The sequence below is a fragment of the Protobothrops mucrosquamatus genome, unplaced genomic scaffold, assembly GCF_001527695.2.
Source record: "Protobothrops mucrosquamatus isolate PMUCROS unplaced genomic scaffold, P.Mucros_1.0 scaffold45, whole genome shotgun sequence".
Classification (NCBI taxonomy): domain Eukaryota; kingdom Metazoa; phylum Chordata; class Lepidosauria; order Squamata; family Viperidae; genus Protobothrops; species Protobothrops mucrosquamatus.
This window is the reverse complement of record NW_015386427.1, coordinates 277,998-302,947: the sequence shown is the minus strand read 5'-3', so window position 1 is coordinate 302,947 and position 24,950 is coordinate 277,998. Positions and strand designations below refer to the sequence as shown.

At 39.6% G+C, this 24,950-nt stretch overlaps 1 protein-coding gene across 1 annotated transcript in view; it reads right to left on the bottom strand.

Annotated features, from left to right (window-relative positions):
* The window catches only part of PLXDC2 (plexin domain containing 2), a 230,797-nt gene extending 208,109 nt beyond the window's left edge, over positions 1-22,688 (bottom strand). Inside the window, exon 1 of the mRNA XM_015811554.2 lies at positions 22,577-22,688. Coding sequence (XP_015667040.2) covers positions 22,577-22,688 — 112 coding nt within the window. The remainder of the gene's footprint in view (positions 1-22,576) is intronic.
* Between the last annotated feature and the right edge of the window lie 2,262 nt (positions 22,689-24,950).

Sequence of the window (24,950 nt, the reverse complement as noted above, 5' to 3'; positions counted from 1 at the left end):
GGTTCCGTCTCCCTGCGGCGGGGGGAAGCGGTCCGGAAATCCATCCTAAGGAGTGCATGATCTGACCATGACAAGGGCTCTATAACTATCTCCCCCATTTCCAGATCATTCTGCCACTGGCCAGAGACAAAAATTAGATCTAGTGTATGTCCTCCCGTGTGAGTGGGGGCATGAACTAATTGGGTCAAGTCCAAGGTCGACATGGAGGCCAAGAACTCCCGAGTTGCCACCGACGTTTCGCCCGCAGATGGCAGATTGAGATCCCCCATGACTATAAGTCTGGGGGTCTCCACCGCCACCCCGGCTATTACGTCAGCCAACTCAGGCAGGGCCGTTGATACATAGCAGGGGGCCAGGTATATAATTAACAGGCCCACTTGTACCCTTGTACTCAATCTACACTTGTAGATTGAGAAACAATGACTTTTTTTTGCAAGGGAAGAAAGCTTTAGGAAACTGAGGAATATGTTTTAGCATGCATGTACATATGGGTTTCAGTCTTCTGCAAAGTAGACCATATTATAAACAGACTTGGAGTTTAAGAAAGTCATTGAGTGTAGAAATATCAGAGGGAGGATACATCCTGATAAATATGTTGTTCCTACTTAACAAGGAAAAATTATACACAAAGGGACTTCTAAAATCTGATCCTGGTCCATTAAAATTACACCGATGACTATAAATGGTCTCATGGCCAGTTTGCTCATCATCCACTTAACCTAGTATTTGTTTGTTTTAAGTCACAGATGAGTGAAAAAACATAATAAAATGGCCTGGCATCATGGGAACTAATTCTGCTTTGAGAACTCCAGGAGAATCAGTGTCACATTGTAAATTCCTTCCGAGACTTATAGTAATTGAGTTCTGCTATTTGAGGAGTGGACCATCTGATCAGGCAAAACTCCTTTTGGCTAAACCAAGCACCATGTAGTAGCTTATGTAACTCTCGTACTTGGCCAATACAAATTACATTCTTTGAAAACAAGATTGTTAAGGAAATCCCTTTTGCAAAACCAAAACCAAAACCAAAAACAGAGTCATGCCTACTTACAACATTATCATAATTGTTCTGCCAATGAATTAAATAATAAAAAAACCACAGGAACGCATATAGTTCAATGAAAGTTCTCTAAATTACCAGTAGGAAGGCAACTAGGCTTTTACCAAGATTGCACATTTCATTAGAAAGAAAAGGAGATAGGGGAGAGCTCAGAAAAAAGCAAGGAGTTCATCAAAGGTTTCTTTGGTAGATTTAGATAAATGATCTAATTGCAATGAGATCATTGAAACAGTAAAGGAATTCATCTTCCTAGACTCTAAAATCGATCAATGTGGTGATTACAGACCTGAGATCAGAAGGCGTATAGCGCTTGGAAGAACTGTGATGTCTGCATGAATAATATCAAGAATAAAGGTATCAGCTTCCCAACCAAATACAGATTAGTCAATTCAATAATTTTTCCAATTGCTATTTATGGCTGTGAAACATGGACTCTTAAAAAGGCAGCTAAGAGAAGCAAGCCTTCAAACTATGGAGCTGGAGACAATGATTACACATCCCAAGGACAGGAAAATAATAAAGAAAGAAGTCTTAGACCAAACCTCACCCAAAATATCACCTGAAGCCAGCCTCTCCAAACAAAGACTATCATACTTTGGCCATGTCATGTGAGCTAACCCATTCAAAAATTCAATCTTGCTGTGAGTGATCAGTGGAAAAAGAAGGAGCCGCGCTAGTACCCGTTGGCTGAACCCTATAAAGGATGACACTGGGATGATCATGGTGGTTATGAAGGAGGTGGTACAAAACAGAAGAGTTTGGAGAGTGCTAATCCATAAAGTGGCTATGAGCAGACATGACTGAAGGGCTGACAATGATGATTTAACTGCATATTTATAGAGAAAATACTTTTTATTTGAATATCTCCACAAAAAAAATTCTTCTTATGCTTTATTTTTCTCTCCTTCTCTGTATTCACATTTTGAATCCCTCTGCAGACTGCTTAAACCAGGGTTTCCCAAAGTATGAAATAAAAGAATAACAGAATAAAAAAGTTGGAAGGGACCTTGGAGGTCTTCTAGTCCAACCCTTCTTAAGCAGGGAACCCTATACCAAACATATCAAATACAAGGCCCGGGGGCCGGATGCGGCCCGCGAAGTGGTTTCATGTGGCCCACGAAGCCATCCTGGAAATAGTGAGGGAATGGCCCCAGCTGCCTTGGCCCTGGCCCAGGCCGGCCAGGACGGAGCCAATGTACAATTTTCTGGTGGCCAGCTATGCTGAAACGCATTCAGTCTTAGCTCCACAAGGCCATCTGGAAACAGCGAGGAACCAATCCCTGCCACATTGGCCCTGCCTCCTGGGTCCATGCTGAGGAGGTGTCACCCTTTGTGAGGAATGAAGAAATGCACCATCACCTGGAAGTGGCCAGCAAATGGCCATGGCCTACTTCACATATCCAGCTTGATGGGCTCCGGGGGAGGGGTTTCGGCAGGCAGCTGGGCGCTCTCCTCATAGCGCCGAGAGGCTGAGCCGGGTGGCCCGAATCTGATGAGAAGTGCAATGCTGCCTAGCCCCCAGCCTGCCCGGTTTCAGCAGGCAGCAAGGTGCAAAGCTGGCGAGCTTCACACCGCCCAGTTCAGCCTCTCGGTGCTGTGAGGACAGCACCCCGCTGCCTGCTGAGACGGGCAAGCTGGGGGCTGGGGGGCATCACGCTTTTTGGATTTGCGCCGCCTGGCTCAGCCTCTTGGCGCTGTGAGAAGAGCGCCTCGCTGCCTGCCAAAACCGGACAGGCTGGGGCTGGGCGGCATTGCGCAGGTAACATTGACTCTCATGCTACTTATGGCATCCCCTCCCCCAGAGCCCACCAAGCCAGATTTGTGAAGTAAGTGAGGGCCATGTGCTGGCCACTTCCAGGCGATGGTGCATTTCTTTATTCCCCACGAAGGGTGACACCTCCCCACCTGCGTTTCTTGCCTATTTTTCTCCCTCCCTCATTTTAAATATTTTCCCACCACTCTGTACTTAGGAAGGAAAGAAGGAAATGAGAGGGAGGGTCTGAGGGAAGTCCTGCCTTAGTCCTGCCCTGCTGCCCTTTCACCATCCCCTTGCCCCCTCCTTCTGGCCTATCCTGGGGGTCTCCCATCCTATTGCCAAGGAAGCTTTGAATACAAAGTTGGGTCTCCTCGCATGGAGAAGGAATGGGCCTCCCTCTGACTTTGCCCTCGTATCCATCATGAACAATTTGGCTAAGGAGAGCAAGCACAACAGCAGCAGCAGCCTTGAGGAGGAGGTAAGTACAGCTGGGCACCCCCTTGGGGAAGTGAGGCTGGGCTTGGTGCCGCGGGTGCTCGAGGGCCAGGCTGAGGGTTTGACCTCTGCTGCCCAGGGCTCCGGGCAGCCGCACCACCATCCAGCCCCCCCAATGGCCATGGCCTGAGAGGAACAGTGAGGCTCCTCCAGTGGATCATGCCTTGGCACTTGCCCTGGTCCCACCCCCTTCTGCCAGAGACCCTCAGATCTGTCCCACTCCTGCCCAGGCCCCCACAGGCACCATTGATGCGAACGATGTAGAGCTGGTCATGCCCATCCAGTAGGCCACACCCACTCCATCCACGCCCATCCAGTAGGCCACACCACCCTGGTCACACCCACCCGGCCCCCAAGGGCAACCGCAATGCTGATGCGGCCCTCACTAAAATTGAGTTTGACATCCCTGCCCTATACCATTTCAGACAAATGGTTGTCCTATCTATTCTTAAAAACCTCTACTGTTGGAGCAACCACAATCTTTGGAGGCAAGTCATTCCACTGATTAATTGCACTGTCAGGAAATTTTTTCTTAGTTCTAGGCTGCTTTAACTCTTTCCTTAACTAGTTTCCATCCATTGTTTCTTGTCCTGCTCTTTTATGCTTTGGAAAATAAGTTGACTCCCCTCTTCTTTATGGCAGCCCCTTAGATATTGGAACACTGCTATCATATTATCCCAGTCCTTTTTTTCCCTTAAATTAGACATACCCAATTCCTACATCTGTTCATGTTTTAGCCTCTAGTTTCCTAATCATTTTTGTTGAGCATTTCTGTGAAGAATTTTTATTTATACATCATTACAACATACCCACTTTTCTCCAATATTTGACTATACCAGTGATGGCAAACCTTTTAGAGACCCAGTGCCCAAATTGCAGTCCAAACCCGACTTATTTTTCACCGGGTGCCGGATGGGCGTGGCCGCGGTGGTCATGGCAGACTGGGTGGGCAGGGCCAGGGCGGCAGGGGCCAGTCCCTCACCATCTCCAGAGCATGGCACACGTGCCCACAGAGAGGGCTCTGAGTGCCGCCTCTTGCATGCATGCCATAGGTTCGCCACCACTGGACTATTCTGTTCATCTGTTTATTTTGGTGTTTGGATATTTAGGGAAAATATGTACATTAAGATTACACTAAAGGAACATATGGTGGCAAAAGTTTAGGAACCCTTACTTAAACCAAGTTTCATATCCTGATATTGCCCAGTTCGGTACACTTATGAATTATAATCCCATCTGTATCTTCTATTGTATGGCATGATCCAGCTACACTAAGCTACAACTACCACTGTGGATTTCATTATAATTTCAAGACTACTAGATTTATGATTTTATACTGAACGCTTTAACTAGATGTTTTGTACATGTTGTCTAGCAAACATGTAAGTGTGTGTGTGTGTGTATACACTTTGATATCACCATTAACTCCTGCAACTACCTGAATAAGGTAGTTAATAAGTAGTTAACCATTGCCTTCTTCCTAAGGCTGAGAGTTTGATTCAATAAAATCCACTTAAATGACCACAAGGCATAGTATATATAAAAGTATTTCTGTATTTTTATTAAAGAAGGTAACAATTTATTCTCTATGTGTTCATTCTTTTGACAATAAATTTGAAAGCTCAGTGCTATAATGCATATTTGTAGTAGCTGCAGAGTACTTAATAGTTTATGGAATATACTTCTACCAAGTAGTACCATTTCATTTATGCAGTTGAATGTCAGAATTTATTCCAAATTTTTAAATAATACTTATTCTTATAGTTATTCACAGTGGGCCACATTTAATAAATAAAAGGGTTCCAAAGGAATATTGCCATTATGTATTAGTTGAGCAGTAAGAACTAATTTGAATGTCTTTCATCTGAATAATCATTATTGCAGTTTGTTTCCTCCATCAGTGATAAAACCATAATTTATGGGGGCTGAAATTTCTGAATACTTCATCGAGTTTTACAAGTCATAATTTGCCTTTCAGGTTCTAAAATTATTTTATTTGTGTGGGCAGGCATAGCAAAATCAGCAGTGTGGGTTCTCAGATGATATATAGCTTCGTCATTTTTATTGCATGGATTCATAAAAGCTGGGCTAATTATTTTTGGATGTGTTTTATTTGTCAAAAATTAAGTAAAATCTCCCTTACTGGGCACCAAGACTATTAGAAAGTGTTTTTATAAGATACCCCCTGGCCCTGGAATACCAGAATGGTGTCCATAATTTCTTTAACAATGAATACTTCCTGATGCCTTAAAGCGGATATAAATGATGTGTGGATATCCAGAAGCTGTTGAATGCCAAATGCCATCACTCTCTGGACAGTAGAGCCAAGGATGAGAGAAGGGGGGAGTCAGTAAGATCTGGAAAGTCATACAAATGCCAATAAATACAATACAACTTACAACTGCCTTTCTGCCCTTTCCTTAAACGTTTCTGATTTTTTCTTATTTTTTTATCCTTAGGCATTTGCCATAGAAGTATTTAAATAAAGAAAATATTTTTTTCCTGGATTGATGTTTACACTAAATGATTAGTTACAAAGGAAGATAACAAGTGGTCTAACGAACATATCATGAATCTATTGCCATTTCTTCTGCAGAAATGTTAATGAATATATAGTTCCAGCCTCCCCTTTCTCTGGAATTTCGATTTTATGTGGTCCTCCAATTGCTTCCCATGTGTTATTTTCAGCTGTCTGATACTGGCTTGGCCCTTAATATTGTTTACCTTGCACTAATGTTAAGCTATAGTTAAGGTAAAGCAATTAAGTTGAGGATCAGTGTCTTCTTAAACATAGTTGGATTGCTAGATGTGACCATACATGTTTTTTACCATCTTTCTCTGCAATTATTGCACTGTACAGTAAAGAAGTTTCTCCTAATACTTAACCTTTACCTGCTTCTTCATAGCTTTACCTTGTTGGTTCTTATCTTTCCCTCTGGGACAAAAGAGAAAAAAATCTATTCCCTCCTCAGTGTGACAATCCTTACGATATCTGAAGACTGCAATCATATCTTCCCCTCAGATATCTTTTCTGTAGGCTAAAACTACCCAGATCCTTTAACCATTTCTCATAATATTATATAATTTTATACTATTATAGCAAAAGGAAAATCCATTCCAATTTTAATAGCTACTATTAAAACTGTGGATTGTAGATATTTCTTGTCATAGATGGTGAAACACAGGAAGAATAAATATACTGCAATAATACCTCAGAAATTACTACAGAAATAGGAGATTTTTTTAAAAAATAACAAGGTTTGAATCTTCTGGACCCTTTAAGTATATTAGAAATCACAAAATTCCTGCTATTTTTTATTTCATGATCAGAAACAGACTAGAAGAGGAAATATCAGATTTTGTTACCCAGTGCTTTTATTACAGAGAAAATTTTAAACCAAAAGAAGCAGCCATTAAATAATGATCCAAACAATAATGTTTCAGTTTAATAATTTAAAGATTCTTCTGCAAACTCCTGTGTCATGATACAATTATAGTGGCATTGTAAATCTTTAAACAGTTTCTTACATCATTCAAGCCAAGTTTGGAATTTAAGACCACTTTGATATTCATTTAAGACCTGAGATAACAAAATTACCTCAGCTGAACGCAATAAGAAACAATAAGAGGTTTCCTGTTTTAATAGTAACCTGTTGAAAGAAAGCATCAAAACCAAACAAATTTTATATAATAAGAATGAAAATTTCATTCAGAATGAATCTGAACACTATTACTACAAAGATATTATAGGCTTTATAATTTAAACCAATAATGTACTGTCCCTATGCATAAGTTGAGCTACTGTATGTAATATTCTGGATGCTTGATTTGCAGTCCACAAATTCTTGCACTACAAATAATTAATCTATTGTGTTTGTTGCAGTGTAATCAGTGTAATCAGAATTCCAAATGAATTCTACAATAGCAAAGTGACAAACTTGAACTAGAAATATCTATCTATCTATCTATCTATCTATCTATCTATCTATCTATCTATCTATCTATCTATCTATCTATCTATCTATCTATCTATCTATCTATCTATCTATGAAATTTATATGGATAGCCATCTCACAAACAAGTGACTCTGAGTGGTGGACAACAAAACTAAAATCAGATAAAATACAATTGTTGTTGTTATTATATAACTTAAAACTATAAAAAACACAGGGCTAAGAAAGAACAAATATTACAATGGATCTATCCCAGTATCTCACTGGTCCTCTGGAGTCTCCAGACCCTATGGCACTACCAGCTTTTGAGGGATTTCCAGATACTCAATAAGGATTGAGCCAGTCCCATTTTTTTGAGGGTGGAAATGTTCCATAAAGTGGGTGCAACAGTAGAAAAGGCCCTATGCCAAGAAAATTGCTACTTATTAAAAATAATCCCTTAATTATCTTATGATAAACTATTTATCCAGAACAAAGTATTTTATTTAAAAATCTGAAATAATAGAGAACAGAAAAAAACCCCACAAATGTGATTTCATCTTTTGAATTCCTGAATGTCATCTCATCTTTGATTAACATCTGACAAAAAAAGATAATAGTAAATAATTAAACAACTGGCTGGCACATTCTTCATGGCTCAGAACCCAAATATCTGTGAGACTTCCTGCTTCCAACAATATATCTGCCCAACAAGATCAAGTAGAGTGTGGCCCCCTTATATCTAGATGGCTCTTCCTTCTGGTGCTTAGAATGATATTAACACATTATTCCATCAGGTCTTGGGACTGAAATGTCATCTTTCTCTGACAATGGATTTTTTTTTTTTTGCTTATATAAATGAAAGTTCAATAATAATGATTTGTTTTCTTTTTATATTATCTTTTTACCAACTAAGAGGGGCTGAGATATACATTGTTTAGAGTCATTCATAACTGAAGCAGTCCATAAATGTGCTAAAAAAAACCAAAAACCTCTATCAGATACAACAGAATCCAAACACACTTCACTAATGGAGACTGCTGATTATGGTCCTAAGTTGTGACAGTCATAAAGTAGGTCATTAGACTGAACGATTTTATGACCTTTTTGGGGGAGGCCATTAATTAAACATGGCAGTCATAAATTGAATATTATGTTTGTTAAGCAAATGCCACAGTCATTAAGTGAATCCATTGTTTATTATGGGGTGTTTTTGCCAAAAACTGAAAGTAAACGCTGCTTTTTTCATGTGACTGCTGAATATGCCATTAATGCAGGTCGATTTCCAAGCACTGTAACTTCAAACAGTCCCTAAGCGACTGGTGATAAGTCCAGGATCACCTGTATGTTGCATGTCTCCCACATCTGATGTGGAAAATGCAAAAAGAAAACAGTAGAGTGGTGTAGGGTAGAAACTGTTGTACAAGGAGAAATATGCTTGTTATTTAAAGCTGGATGCTTTCCAAATGATTTAAGCCAGAATATCGTCATTTTGACAAAGAAACTGCTAATACTGAAGAATCAATCTAGGATAAAATCTGAAGGTTTAAGGCAAGACTACTATCGACCGGATCCTGTATTATCAAATCAATCAGTCTATAAGCAGTAATTAACCAGGGTATTGTAAGAAAATACCTGAAAATAAACAAGTGTTTGAGCAGCTACAACTCTGCATTCTATTTGTATCATATATCTCCTAACTGATGGGATGAAAGCAACAGTATAGTAGCTTGCAAGCTTGCATAAAACATGAATGTGCATATTTGGGGTAAAACAAAGGTTTGGTTGTACTTGTAGACAATGATGATTATATGATCCTTCAGCTCTTCCAATGTTACACCTGTCACTGCCCAAGCATATGCCGCAACTGACTGATACTATCCTTACTGTTAGCAGCTAATGTTGCATGTGACAAAAATATTACTAAATCTGGTAATGAAAATTTCTTTTTATTGCTAAAAGGTTTTACACTAAATCCTTCACTGACCAAAGTCATGATGGCCAGAGGTTTCCTGAGTGTGTGTGGTCTGTCTACTAATGATCATGTCACATGGATGTTTGTGGCTTTGAATATAACATAATTAACTGATCAACAGCATGAATTAATGGCATGGTGTCTTGATGTCTCTGAAATTTAAGTGAAAGGAGAAAGATGTAATAGATTTAAAATAAGCAGGTCTGATTAGATGGAGTTTACATGCAAAGAATTGGTGACCTAGGTTTAATTATGAATAAACAATTTCAAATATAAACCAAAAAATATGACATTTAATTTTATAGCAGGCACTATCTTATTTCCTTATGCTCTAAGCTGGCATGCTGAATGTAAGATAGAAGAATATGTATGTATTTCTGATATTATACACAAATTAACATAAGGGAAGAACATTAGGGTAAAATTATACAAAAATCTGTTTACCTTTTTTTTAACCCTACCTTCTGAAAGGCAAGTCCATTCTCCAAACCATAGCATTCATATCCTATAACCGTGGTGGCCAACCTATGGCATGCGTGCCACAGGTGGCACGCAGAGCCCTTTCTGTGGGCACGCAAGCCATCGCCCCAGTCCTAGGCCTTCAGCTGGGTTTTATAAAACCTTTTCGCTTTAGACCTCTGCTGCCGGGTGCAAAAAAAAAAGGTTCAATCAATCAATCAATCAATTTCAACTTCTTGCAGGGAAAAAAAAGATCTTGCAAAGTTGGAATTGATTGATTGAACTTTTTAGTCCCACCCAGTCTGCTGTTACCACCACAGCAATGCCCTCCCAATTGGCCATGCCCACCCAATGGCCACGTCCACCCAATGGGCCACGCCCACCCGGCACCTGACGATACATAAGTGGGTTTTGGGTTGCAGTTTGGGCACTCAGTCTCTAAAAGGTTCTCCATCACTGTCCTATAAGATAACTAACCATGACTCTTAACTGGGTTGAGGGTAGGATGATTAACATGTGTGAATGCCATAATCTGATCAATTAATGCTAAAAAGTAATCCAAAGGAATTATATTTTAGTTTGAATCAATCTTGGGCTGTTTCAAATTAACTCCCTAATCCCTTCTAAGGAAACATGTTATTATTTTTTCAGTTTCTGAAGAAAGATGACATCCTAGAAAGACCTTGCATCAATAACTAAGGGCTTGGCTAGGCACTATGTCTCTGGTTCTTTTTAATTTTCATTCCCTGGGCCACATTCAGAAGTAGAAAAGATGCAGAAGGAATCCACACCTAACTGGACCTCAATGTTGGCCTCAATAGCAAGCCAAGCTTTGATAGCTTCCAACCTTCTCTGAACTAGATTGGAGCTTCAAAAGAAAATTGCTTCATGACTGACTAGGTTATCCTCAATCACACACTGCTGGCATAAGAGGATGAGTTAATTTCCCCAGAGAGCAATTAACCTGGCCTACCATGTCATCTGAAAAGTGCCAGCAAGTTTCACTCATCATTCACTCATCATGTTTAAAAGATTTTGTCCCTCCAAGTTTAAAAATGACAGTTCACAAAGAAGCTCCCCCGCCCCCAAAAAATCAAGAGACAAGATGATGCTACTATACATATGTGTTAAGCTCATAGATCAGAATATACAAACAAAACTCATTTCTAGTATCTGGAGGTCAAAAGTCTTAAATACAAAAGTAAGTAAATTGCAAGGGAAATAGTCCATTTGAGATTACCCCAATCACGTATACATGGGTACAAGGAGTTATGTCATTGAGATACAGATGTTTGTAACACACATTTATATTCCACCAGGAGCTCACTGTGCTATAAATCCACACATTTCTTTTTTCCCCTTTATAACAATTCCCCAAGATCAACTGGTATGAGAGATATGACTGTCCAAAAGACAGGTTTCTTATCTAAAGGTCTCACTAATTCTAATTCAACTTCTTAGCCACACTGGATCACCATTGCACAGGTTTCTATATAAGTAAACCGAAAACTAAAATTTGAAGTTATCTGAAGCAGAGAGATTCCACAGCATAATTCTTCATAGAAATTGAAGACTCAGATACAATGCATAAATATTTGTAAGTTACTATTCAAAAATGACTGTGCAAACGTTACAACTCCCACAGGATAGCTTTGAGGATTATTAAACTCACCATATCCATTCATCTCTCCACAAAATTATTCTACTTGGTGCCGAAATAGCTCTTTTTAAAGTAATTCTTATTTTATGTGCACAAGTTTAGTTCTAAGAAACATTTTTCTATTAGGAAACAACTATCTAGCTTATATTTTTCTGAGTAAAAGCATACATTACAAAACCAAAACAAAACATTTTATATGGATTTTTTATTTGGCTTGTTTATTTAATTCTGGGAACCCTTCAATATTTCCTTAGTCAAAACAACTAGAACTATAACTTTTGGATAGACTTCCCAACAAAAATGAATTCAGTCAATTTAGCTGGTGTCATGTTTAAATGGAAATGGAAAAACTGCCCATGTCTCCAATGGGACCTACAGCCTGAATTAGCTTCTCTGCATCTCAGTTTCTGCAGCTTGAGCAATTTGGCCTTGTCCACCAAGTATCTGAAAATTCATGAAACTGGTAAGCCAGATAATTATTCACATGGATGGAAGAGATCACACTAAGATCAGAGATATAATTATTATTCTATTAATAATTATTCTATTATTATAACAGAGAGCTTTACTAGAGACATGTTTTGCCGTCTAGTGCAGAACTCCCCAATCTTTCCAGGCAACTCAGAGGGAAAGGGAGGAGCAAGGAAATGTGTGCATGCACCCATGCACAAATGGATGCGTACATGGTGGCGGCGCTAGCACCCATGCATATGTGCAAGCAGGCTGCACGCATCCATGGAGGTGCTGGCAGCGGTGCTGGTGCCTGCGCACCTGCGCAAGCAGGCCGCAAGTGCCCGCACATATACGCAAATGGACTGTTAGCGTCCATGCACAAATGAGCCACTAGCGCCCATGCTCATGCACAAATGGGCTGCTAATGCCTGCATGCATGTGCAAATGGGCTGCTAGTGCCCACACGCATGTGCAAATGGGCTCCTAGTGCACATGCACATACAGACCACTAGCACCCATGTGCATGTGCAAACAGGGGGCTAACCCCTGTGTGCATGCACAAATGGGCCGCTAGTGCCCACGTGATGCCCACAAATGGAACCGCTAGTGCCCACATAGTGCCCACAAACGGAACCGCTAGCATCCGCATGGTGGCGCTAGCACAAGGAAGGATGTGTGCACATTTGTCAACAGCCATTGCCACGGCCCGGTGGCAAATAGGCCATGGCTCGGTACCGGGCTGTGGTCCATAGGTTGGAGACCCCTGCTCTAGTGGCAATATTGGCAAAGCAAACCATTCAGATATTTTGCTATCACAAAATATAATTCAATAGATTTGAGCTTCAAGTAATACTCAACAGACAGAAGATAGGATGGGCCAAAAGTAGATCTGAATTTACTAATAGATCCCTGATACCCTTACCACATAATTGTTAAAAAGCTTTATGTCTCTTGATCTAACTACAACAACAAAATACCCCTCTGTATCAAATTATTAGATGTAGACAAGAAGGCTACACATTATTAATATGTATGTATGTATGTATGTATGTACTGTATGTATGCATGTATATTCTGTCTTTATACCAGAAAAACCAAACAGATCATTGTCGATTTCAGAAAAGGCAGGCACAGCTACACATCTCTGTGCATCAATGATTCACCTGTGGAGATGTTACCAGCATCTAATTCCTGGGTGTGCAGCTAACGAGTAGGCTGACTTGGTCGCTCAACAGTGAGAAACTGATAAAGCGGGCACAGCAGTACCTGCATTTTTTGCGTCGCATGAGAAAAGCACATCTTCCTTCCCCTGTCCTGACCACTTTCTACAGGGGGACAATCAAGAGCATCCTGTCATACAGCATCACAGTCTGGTTTGGAAGCATCACTGCTTCAGACAGGAAAGCGGTGCAGAGAGTGGTGAAAATGGCCGAAAAGATCATTGGCAGTCCCGTCCCTCCTATCCAGGACATAGCATAAAAGCGTTGTTTAAGCAGGGTCCGTAAGATTATCTGGGACACTACACCTCCTCTTCACGACCTATTTTCCTTGTTACCTTCTGGGAGGAGGCTTCATAGTATCCGCAGCAGAACATCCAGATTCAGCTGTAATTTCATTCCATATAGCATTAACCTTGTGAACTCTCAAGCCTCCTCCTTCCTTATATAGTATTTAATATTTATTTGTTATGGACAGTATTTAATATTTATTTGTTATGTATATGTAGGGTGGGTGGGTCTATACATATGTTGTACTGTATATAGTATGTTTTTGGTGTGTGTCATGTATGTGTTTCACTTTGAGAGCAAGCAACTAAATTTCATTTTTGATGTGTGCCATTGTGCCCGCAGTAAAAAATGACAATAAAGGTTACCTTACCTTGTCTCATCATTAAAAAAATAATTCAGAGTTAGAGTTATATTTTATTTTAATTAGGATAAATATTGAGTAGTGGATGAAGAAACAAGAGAGATGTGTGATAAAATTAAGTTTAGGAGATTAAAAACTAGAATACATTTGGAAGGGATACCCAAAGTGATAATATGTTTATTTAAGGCTTAAGTGGATTATAGTAATTGTAAATTAATGAAGTTTAAAAACAGGATTAGCATTTATAGAAATTTAATGTAGAAATGGATTGTTTTAAATATGTTATATTGTTTGAGGGAAATAGAGAGGGAATATTTAATGTATTTACTTGGGTTATTTTATGTGGTTTTGTTCTTGGATGTTTGATTCCCCCAGCACCACAGTGTGTCTCGAGCACTTTGTTGTAAGAGTCAAAAAAACCAATAAAACTTGTAATAATAATAATAATAATTATTATTATTTTTATTTTTATTATTATTATTATTATTATTATTATTATTATTATTATTATTATTATTATTATTATTATTATTATTATTATTATTATTATTATTATTATTATTATTCAGGAAAATGAACACACTCCATACTCCTTCCTCCTCCTGTTTTTCCCACAATAGCAACCCTTGGGCTGAGGGAGAGAGGGACTGATCCAAAGTCACTTGACTGATTTTTCGTGCCCAATAAAGGACTAAAATTCATAATCTCCTGGCTTCTAGCACCAGGCCTTAATTACTAGACCAAACTAGAAATCTAGAGCATAATAAGGGCCATGTACTGTTTTTCCCAAAAATAACCCTTACCCCAAAAATAAGCCTGGTGGGTGCACATAGGTCTTATTTTTGGGGGAACACAGTATGCTATTTGCAAACCATTCCTAAAAGTAGAACCGTTAAAATCAGTAAAACTTCCATTTGCAAAAATTAATTTAAATTTACTGAGTTTATTTCAACAATGGCTGGATTTGAATCCAAATAACTTTTTTTCAGACTTAAGCCTAGCACTTGTTCATGGAATACATTCCACCATGACATTCTTTCTTTGCCCCGTTGGAGGGACATAATTATTACCCATGCCTGAAATTCAAATGATTTGCAATATCAGAGGGAAAAAACCCCTAAATTAATTACTTCATTCAAAATTTAGATTTCATATCTCAGATTTCCTCTTGCATATTTTGACAGCTCTGCATACTCCGGGACAAACTCGGTTCATATTTTCATAATGTCTCTAGCCTATTAGAGAAGTCAGATGGAGAAGAACAAACATCAGCTTCAGAGATTTAGTGCCTAGAATGGAGAAGAGGAGCATTGAGCCTGGGGACTTCTATATGTAAAGCATATATATGTTCTGCCTTGAGGTATGAAAGCAAGCACAGGAAAATGATCCGACATTGGGCATGGATTTTGATGTAGTGATTAGCTTCATCATTTAAAATCCAGCACAGAGATGGGTAAATTTAAACTCATTCATTTTAATAGACTTAAGCATTTTAAACAACAAAAAACAGCGATAAAGTCCCTCCTTCCTTCCTTCCTCCTTCCCTTCCCTTCCCTTTTCTTCTCTTCTGAGTTCTCTTCATCACTGAGTCTGTGTTGACTGCTGATTACTACCTGGACAAGTAGTAAAAGATTTCACAAGTGGTTGCCATGGTCTGTTTCCTAGAACTGAGTGAGAAAGTGACTGGTCCAAGTTCACCCAGTTGGCTTTGTGCTTAAGGAGAGCCTGGAAATCCTAGTATTTAGCCTGATGCCTTAATTGCTGCACCAAACTGGCTCTCATATGATCATATAGTCACCATTCCATTATTCTATTTATTTAAAGCAGGTCTGCCTGTAAACAACCTGGGGCCCTATGTTGTTGTATTACAATTCCCTTCTGCCCCAGCTAAATGACCAGCAGTAGAGAAGCAGTAACATGTAATCAAACATCTTCTAGGACTACAAATTTTCTACTTTTGCTCTCAAGCCACAGTCATATTATTTTTCTCAAGACAACTATCTGAAATTTATTTTAATAGCAAATAAATGAGCTCAGGATCATCAATCCTTGATACTTTTTCCGAATAAAAAGTAAATTACAGGTATATGTTAATAAAGTTATTTACAATCTCAGCGGGTACCCATTAACATATGTTTTTTTCTTTACTGTATTAATATTTTTCATAGCACACATTTTATAAGCAATTTCCTTGGACATAATGCTGTTTTCTGTGTGCTTATCCCCAAATTATTTTCGGTTTATCTGTTTTTAAAATAACTACTAAACTTGTATTAAAAATCTGAAAAAGTACAGATTCCAATGTGTAAATAACATTCTAGATCATTCATAAATTTAGCAAATAAGATTTGGTAATGTGGCATTAAAAGAACTACAGATAATCCTCAATTTATGACTGATTTCTTAGTGACCATTTGAAGTTACAATGGATACTGCAAAAGCTATCTACAACCCGGGTCAGTGTTCTGATGGCTGCACAAACCCCTGCAGTCACATGATTACACTTCAGACACTTGGCAAGCAGCTGGTCTTTGCTGTTGGTTGCAGCATTCTCTGGTCATGTGAAAATGATTTACAATATGTTTTGCCAATATCCAGCATTTGGGGAGTTTCTGGTAAAAAATGCCCATAGTAAATCCATTGATTCACTTAATGACAGTTGAAAAAAGTTGTGAAATTGGGTCCAGTCTCATGGGTGCCTCAACTTATGACTATCACAATGGAAATATCAGACTCCATGGTTGTAATTTGAGGACTACCTGTTAAGCAGCCTCAGTCTGTTTTCGACTAAAACTGTTTCACTCCACCACACGGAAGTGCTTCCCTCCCAGAACAGACCAGGCAGATAAAAATTACTTATGGCTTAGTTCAGACTTCAAATGGTACTAAGGTCTGGTTTATTTTACTTCTGGTTTATAAATATGTATATTGTCTTGAATTGTGCAATGACATAAACCTTGATTTATAAATCACTATCAGTTCTAACCTGTATTTAGCCCAAAACCATCAAGACACATTATAGTTTATTTTGATGTAGGAATTCAATCCCACTCTGCTATCATACAATTCTTGATTAAAATATACAAGCTGTATATTTTAGATTGCATTTTTAAAAGTTAATTTCCTTTATTCTGAAGATAACATACTAAAACTTCAGTAAGAGGGAGCTCCTCTCTTCTAAACCATATCATTTTCTCTGCACTGCAGTGTTATCTTGGTGTGGTGAGGTGCCAGCACAAAATTTATAATCTTAAAGGGAGAAAAGAGGGAAACAGACATCCCATCCTGTAAAAGAAAAGGGAATAGTGGCCACTGATTTCTGTGGGAAAAAGATTCTATCTCAAGACACAATCAAGTGGCCTGCAAAGTCCTTGCTCCAAAACTGATTTTTTTTCATAATTCCGCAAAATGAAAAATAAATAGAATTTAATGAACAAATATATGTTATTACAGCAGCCTATGCTGTTGCAGCAGTAGGTATTATTAAACTTATTAGATTTACAATTGTGAGGAAGAAATTTAGCTATATCACTTTTAACTCAACTGATATATTATCATTGATCTGCTATGATGGAAGTTTACACAAATGATTCCATCTCTGTTCAATAGCAAAATATTAATAATAATAATCTGCAAGTGCTTATACAATCTTGCATTACAACTTCCAAAATTCCCAACTAGCAGATATGTGTTGAAAACCTAACAAGTATGGCAAGCACTCAGTTAGAAAGGCTATGCCAATAGTTACCAGGGGTCACAAAAATAATAAATAATAAAGCCAAAATCATTATTGCAGTAATTATCTAATTTCTCGATTTTCTCCTTGATCTCTCTTTCAAAGTCTACTGGAGTAATCTATCATCTGTCAAATCCTAAAATTATATGCACACCTTCTTTTCATTCATGTTTCAATTTTTTGTCCAATTGATCCAACTTGAAGATTCTATTTGTACATGCTTAAAAGTTCGTTTCATTTCCTCAAGGCATTGATGTACCAAATCAATCTAAAAAATTATTTTAACTTGTTCTGAATGGCAGTAGATTCTCCAGGTAACCAGCAGAGTAACCAGCCCTGCTGGTTAAGATAATCTTGGTGAAGCTAAGGAATTTTCTGCACACACTTGTCACTTTCCAGTAACTACTAGTACCAAGCAATATTGAAATGCTATATTTAGACTCTTTGGAACCTACCAACATTGGAGGGCATAAAATAAGCTATTGGCTTTTTAAAAAAAAAAATAAAAAAAAATCTAAGCCCAATAAGGGACAAAAAATATGGATGTAGGTAATGAGCACAGGAGATAAGCAATCAAATTCCAGCAAAATCATGGATTGAATAGATGACCTTCATAGTTCATTTGTAGGTTAAATGCTGTAATTCAATCTTCTCCAATATTCAATCTTCTCCAATATTCATCTTCCAGATGTGTTATTCTATCAGAGCCCACACAAAAATTTTACCCAATAGTTTATCAGCAAAATTATTTTAACAATGGTTAAAATGCCATGGTTTAATCACAATGGATTGATTCACATGTCATAAAAGTTTATAAATCACAATGCCTGTGTTCAAAGCCTAAATCACAAACAATCTTCTGATTTATTGTATTGTATATATAGTCGCTTTGTATTTATTGAATTTCACGTTATTTCACTTACATATTCTAAATTAAGGAACTGAAAGAATACAGTTGCCTTGGGAATTACCCACAGCCAATCAGCAAGTCTGTATTTAAAATATATCAATTTATCTGCTGTACTAAAATTGGAAATATCTGTAGAATCTCTCTATGAAAGTATGTTTCCTAATTTCTGCCTTACAATTACATGAAAACTGTTGATTCTATAGTATTTTTGGCACCTATTTAATTGCTGAACTATTATATGGTAGTCCTCAACTTAGAACCACGAGTCCAAAACTTCTGCTACTAAGCGAAACAGCTGTTAAGTGAGTTTTGCCCTATTTTATGACCTTTCTTGTCACAGCTGTTAAGTGAATCACTGCAATTGTTAAGTTAGTAAAACAGTTGTTAAGTGAATCTGGCTTCTTCATTGACTTTGCTTGTCAGAAGGTCTCAAAAGATGATCACATAGCCCCAGGAAATTGCAACCATCATAAATATGAATTAGTTGTCAAGCATTTGAATGTTGATCACATGACCATAGGCAAGCTGTAACAGTCGTAAATGAGAAAAATGGTCATAAGTCGCTTTTTCAGTGCTGTTGTAACATCAAATGGTCACTAAATGAACTATTATAAGTCAAAGCACTACTTTCCACTTAACTGATTTATCAGAAATATTTTTGCTTTCTTCTCATTTGGGAAGGTCAGAGCAGCTTCCCAGCAATTTACCAGCCAGGTGTTGACTTGTCTGAACTCTCATTAGTTTCCAACAATGCAATTATAATCATATGTTCAAAGCTATCCTTAGTTCTAACTAGCAAAATACGGCTTGAAGCGTAATTGAAAGAGAGCAATGCCAAGGAATATTATTTTTCTTTTAAAATCTGACTGAAAACACATTTCAAATAACAGAAAATGCAAAAATGTTATGATTGGATGACAATTATTGGATTTCCTCCCCCCCCCCATGCATAGTGATTAGTTGTTCTTGAACAACTGATGATTGAAACCATTCTGAAGTGTTAACATACTATTTTAGGGCCAGGAGTGAATGAGTGAAATGAAGGGCATGCATGCCTACACCTTAATTTCATATTATAATGGTCACATTAATGACTGGATGCTATATTTAGAAGAGTTTAAATCCCAGTAAAATCCTGCACATCTCAGGTAGCCTTATTAATTATATAGGTACAGCAAACAGAAAGTAACAACTTTAAAGAGAAATCCACTTGAGAAAGCAGCTGTCAATATTAATGGATACAAGAATGCCACACAGTGCAGAGATCTGATGATATTCTCCTGTTTATTCTCCTGTGTGATATATTTCATCAGTATTTTCAAAATATTGCTTTCTGTGTTGTCCAAGAATGATTTGTTACTGTAGTCCAACCATTCTAGAAAGCGAAAAGGCTGGGAAGGCCGATATATATCACTTGCCAACCTTCTTTTTCCACTAACCCAATAACTTTCTACAAAAAAGAATAAATGGACATAGATTTGACACCCAAATAGCATAACGCTAAGGAACATAACCGTATTTCACTGAAAAAGCAAAAAAAAAAAAAAATTCCCAAGGAAATCCACAACAGAATTGAACTAGACTTTCTAGGTATGAAATTTGCACCTTTGTGGGCCTACAACATCCCCAATCACTGCCTTTTGCTTCAGAATAAGCAGGAATATCTATTTCAACCCTTAAATCTGTTTCATAAGAACAGGCTAATTTTTCCAGAAATGTTTAAGGAGCAAAATACATGCTCTCTGCAAGGCTTTAAAGAATCCATGTTACCTCTTAAATCCCCTCAACTCCTAAAGCCAAAGGGGCCCAAAATCAAGACACCATGAGCTAACAATCCCCTCACCTTGCCACACACATACCTCTTCACTCCTATGGTCAATTTGTTTTTAAAAAATGTGTTTTCTTTATCCATTCACCAATGTTATGTACAATATTTGGCGGTTGTATATGAGAGCTGCAGTAGTTCTTGAATTTTATGGTCTTTCTCTCTGTTTGCATGCAATACAAATATAACCTGCCAAAATAAAATTATTTTATTCACAAATTCTGTGTTTGTCACATTCCTTGAGTTTTTGGGTTACCTTTGTTGGCAATAGACCAAGAATGTCATCCCCTGCAATTATTAGAGGATAAATCTGGCCGTGCTCAGTACAGTTTGCTTTCGAATAAATGTGGAAAAATTTTGCAGAGTTACACAGTAACTCAGGAAGATGAGACCACAGGGCATAATCTCCTGTAGAGTGCATTATCACCCAGCCAGCTGTGTGGTTAAATGCTAGGGAAAGATTACATTTTTTTGATGAAGCTTGCAACAGATCTTCCTACAACTCTTGTTTCCCATTTTCTTAAACCTCTGCTCCCAATCAAGGAAATGAAAAGGCAGGAAACAGTATATTGCTTTATCTGAAAAGAATGTACAACTTTCTGAAACCACACCACTGTACTGCATATTTACCTCAGTCAATAAAACTCTTGTTTGCACCCTAGAAAAACAGGAAGCCAGAGAACGAGATTCTGGCTGTATGTTTGATAATGAACCCTCTTCTCATCTTCTTCAACAGAATGGCAGTTTAAAAAAAAAAAGAGATATGGAGCTGAATGCAGACCACATAGACGAGGAATAGGTGCTCTGAAACACAGTGTTTCTTCATCTTGGGAAGGTAAAGATTCACACTTTCAATGAGAATGTGTGCTCGTAGTAACACGGATTAAGGAATATCACAAGAAATTTAATATCCATAGTGTTCTAAGAATGCAAATAGTGGTATGCCATTTGCCTGTCATATTTTCAATTGCTAAGATTCTAACCAGCAAGCCACGTTGGTTTTGAATTCTGGGGGTTGTGGTCCAATACCTCTGGAGGGAACTGATTGTTTTTAACCAGTCTTCTCCAGCTTGGTGCTCTTCAGTCAAAGTGACCTGCAAGTGCAACGAGTCAACTTTATGATATCCAAATGCTGTTGAACAATTGTGTTTATCTTTCCTACCCTTTAAGTGGGATGGACTGTGGCTCTTTGGCAGTCAAACACTGGGTTGGAAAAGGTTATTCCAAATTCTTACTGCAAGCAGGATATCTAATTCCTGCTCTGTACTTTGAATGACTGGGTGATAAAGAGAACATTCAATAAACAATGCTGTTCTCAGCACATAAAACTTGGAAAAGTTAGTCCATTCAATTTCTGTTTCACAACTATATTTTAAAATCAAATGTGGTCACACTGATTCATGAACACATAACATTTCCCTCTCCAAAATTGTAATTGTGCTTCATTTACCACTCTTGCTTATAAACCACAAGGCAGCTTGCATAAGAAATCATCCCAGTTTTATTCTCATAATTAGCCTGTGAAGTTGGGTAACAGCCACTAGCCATTAGTCATCCAGAAAGTTTCACTGTGAATTGTAGTTCTGAACCAACATCTTCCCAATTCTAGGTTGCTTTAAACACCCAACAAAGATGATATTGAACAGTCATGCCAAAAATCTTTCCAAGCAGACAAAAATTCAACAGGTGCCAATACCTTCTCCCAGAAAAAGTAGCATAAATTGTTCCAACATTCCCACTGTTCGAAGGTAGAATAACATCATCCTGTTAATGAGTAACAGTTGTTAGCTTCAGAGACATGGCTACCATCTTATCCAATTCCTCTCATCTAAAATTACCTTCCTCGGGATGTAAGATCACATCCACACCATTGAGTTGTCCCTTAATGTTCTTGAACTCGACCATCCAGAGGAGAGTGTGTGACAGGAATCCAACTGAGAGACAAGAAAAGTCCCCTGGATATGCCCAGGATCCTAATCCAACTGTGGTTCCATCACACACACTATGATATCCTGCCAGATTCAGAAGGAAGCCTGTTAGTAGTTCTGTCATTCCAGAAACTTCCTAGCTCTGCCTCAAGAATCCTCTCTACCCAGCCCCATCCCAATAACTTTATTGTCACACTTGACAGAATCTTCCTGTTGTTACCCAACAAGAGAAAAGAAGTCTGCACATGCTCCAAAACACTTCACTTTTATTACATAAATCCACCGGCTGAGAGAAATGTTTCCCCTTTAACACCTCTGCTTTGAGGTGAAACCCTGGGCCATCAAACAAACCTGGTTAGTAGCCCCAGGCCCTCAGATGAGAAATGATTTTCCACTGTGGACAAACGCAAGCTTAAACAGCGAAAAATTCACTCTCGACAAGAAGACACTCTCGTTTGCTCAGGGTTCAAGAGCTCTTCTCCACCACCAGCATCTCCCAGGCACGCTTCTTTCCTTACCGAGACTCTGCTTCGGTTTCATGGCTCCGATGAATTGTACCCGGTCAGCCAAGCACTGCAAAAGTAAAAGCGCTCCAGCAGCCACTACCTTCGCTTTCCAAAGCCTCGCCATCGCGACTCACGGCAACTGCCCCTTTTCAGCCGCTTGCGCGCTCTTTGGTCTCTTGGGTGCGCCCGTTGGGTAACAGCGAAAAGACGACCTCCCCTTTCCACCTCGTTCCCCGCACTTCACTTCCTTTAAATCCCGACTGTAAAGTCACTTTTTCTGCCGATCCGGTTTCATTCAGACTAGGAGCAAGAGAGGCAAGCGCCTGCGTCTCCTTCGTCCACGACTGACTCTTTTCCTACTCGTGAAGCCAAAAAATGAGCTTAGTCCAGTAGCGCAATAACGGGGAATAATGTGTGTTTGCATACGCGTGGGGTGGATGTGTGCGTGTAGGAGGGTGTCAACAAGCAAAACCGAAATCGAGATTCCTGGTTGCTGAAGCCAAACTCCGCTTAGGAGAGTCCAGGAGGGAGAAATCAAGACCCAAAAAGCAGGAGCTTACCTCCAAGCTCCCCCACCCCCTTTCATGCTCGTCCAGAGCAGAAATCGACGGTAAGGAAGGAAGGCTCTGAAGAAGATCGCGCGGTGGTTGTTTTTTTTTTTTCCACCTTAGTCAAACGTAACTTAAGTTAAACGAGGGCTTGAGGGAAGCGTATTAGAAAACAAATCCACCCAGGAGGAGGCTTCCAAATTCTTCGAGCCTCGAATTCCTGCGGTGCGATCCAGGGGAGAACTCCAATGGGCAGATCTAACGAAACAAGCGCCCGTTCTCTTCCCGTTGACAATTGGTTGGGCTGGTCCAGAGGACGTAGATGGCCAAGGAGCTCCCGGAAGAAAGCGAATCCCGGTTCCTCAGTGGCTTTAAAGCGGTGGGTAGAATCCAGCGGCGACAAGACCTGGAAGAAGACGGATTGTACGACTGCCCGGCTCAGCCAGATAAAAACCGAGGGCAAGCGCTTCACCCGCACACGCAGAGAGGCAACTTGCAAGGAGCCATCCAGAGATGCCTTCTCGCTTCGCTAGGCAGTGGGAGAAGCAACCCCGCGCGATGGGGAAAGAGTTTAGCTGCCACGATCGCCGCACCTCCCACTCCCACCACCCAGCCCGCTTTCCTCACTTTAGAAAAGTCCCTTGTTTGGGGCAAAGCATAAAAGCAGCAGCCGCCACAACCGCCTTCTACTTCCACCTTCTGCCGGAAGCCGGTTGCCCCAACCGAGGCGCTTTTCCCGAAAGAAGGGAGAGAAAGAAAGAAGGGGGAGGGGAGTGGCAGATGAGTCTCTGGGCTTGCCACGACCTCCTCCTCCTTGCCAGGAGATGAGCAGCGCCTTCGTGCAAATTCGGTATTTTCTCCCCTCTCTTTTGTCCTCTGGCAGAGATTGATCAAATGCGTCTCCCCCTCCCACAGTCTCTCGCTACCAAAAGGAGAAAGAGGCTGGAGCTCCTGCTGTGCTTTAATCCGCGGCGGGCAAGGGAAGGGGGGTGTCGCCCTTAGGTACCGCTCGGCCTCCCCAAAACAAACACACGCGGCTGAGAAAAGCCTCCCACCGGCGCTGAGAAAGGAACCGCGTGCAGCAGGGCTGAAAAGCGCGCAGAATGGAAGGCACGAAAAAACAAATCATACTTAAAGCAAATTTATGCCGAATCGGGAGGAGAAAAGTATTTAGAGGAACTGCAGCGTCCACGGAAACCCGTTCCGACAAAAGTCTAGCTTAACGTGGGTCGTGCCTCTTAGGTCGCACCGCCATCTAAAGCATGAGAAAAAAATCAGAACCGGGCTCAGTTCATGCCGACTCTTTCCTCAGCAACGTCACTCCCGCTCGGCCCTCTTGAGGAATTCTCAGCCTTTTAACAGCTCAAGAACGGAAAATAGAGTAGGAGAATGGAGCAAGGACGAAGGGAGGCAATAAATCATGGCTGAATGAATGAATCGTATTCCCGCGCAGGGATTCAAGCGTTGCAGACAGCGCACGCTGCCGACGAAAGTCTGTTTCTCAAACTCGTTGCTTTAGCTGTGCACGCCCCCTTTCAAAGGTGGGAGCGTTACATGTAGGACTCATGATTGTTACCGATTTAGGCATCTGGTAAAAAATTATTTCAGATGCCCTGGCTGCGAAAGACAGAGTTTAGTTAAAGGAAAAGCATAGAGGAAGAGATCCTTCATCCACTTGTGAAGTGTTTTGGGGTCCGGTAGGGTTCTTTGAAATAATAATGGACATCCACTCAGACTTGGCTTGAAATTAAGCAATGAGTACCAGGCATCAAAGCTCAGTCTCCAGCATTTTAATATATTTCACAAGTAAAAAGTCGTATTTAAAGATTTTTTTTAAA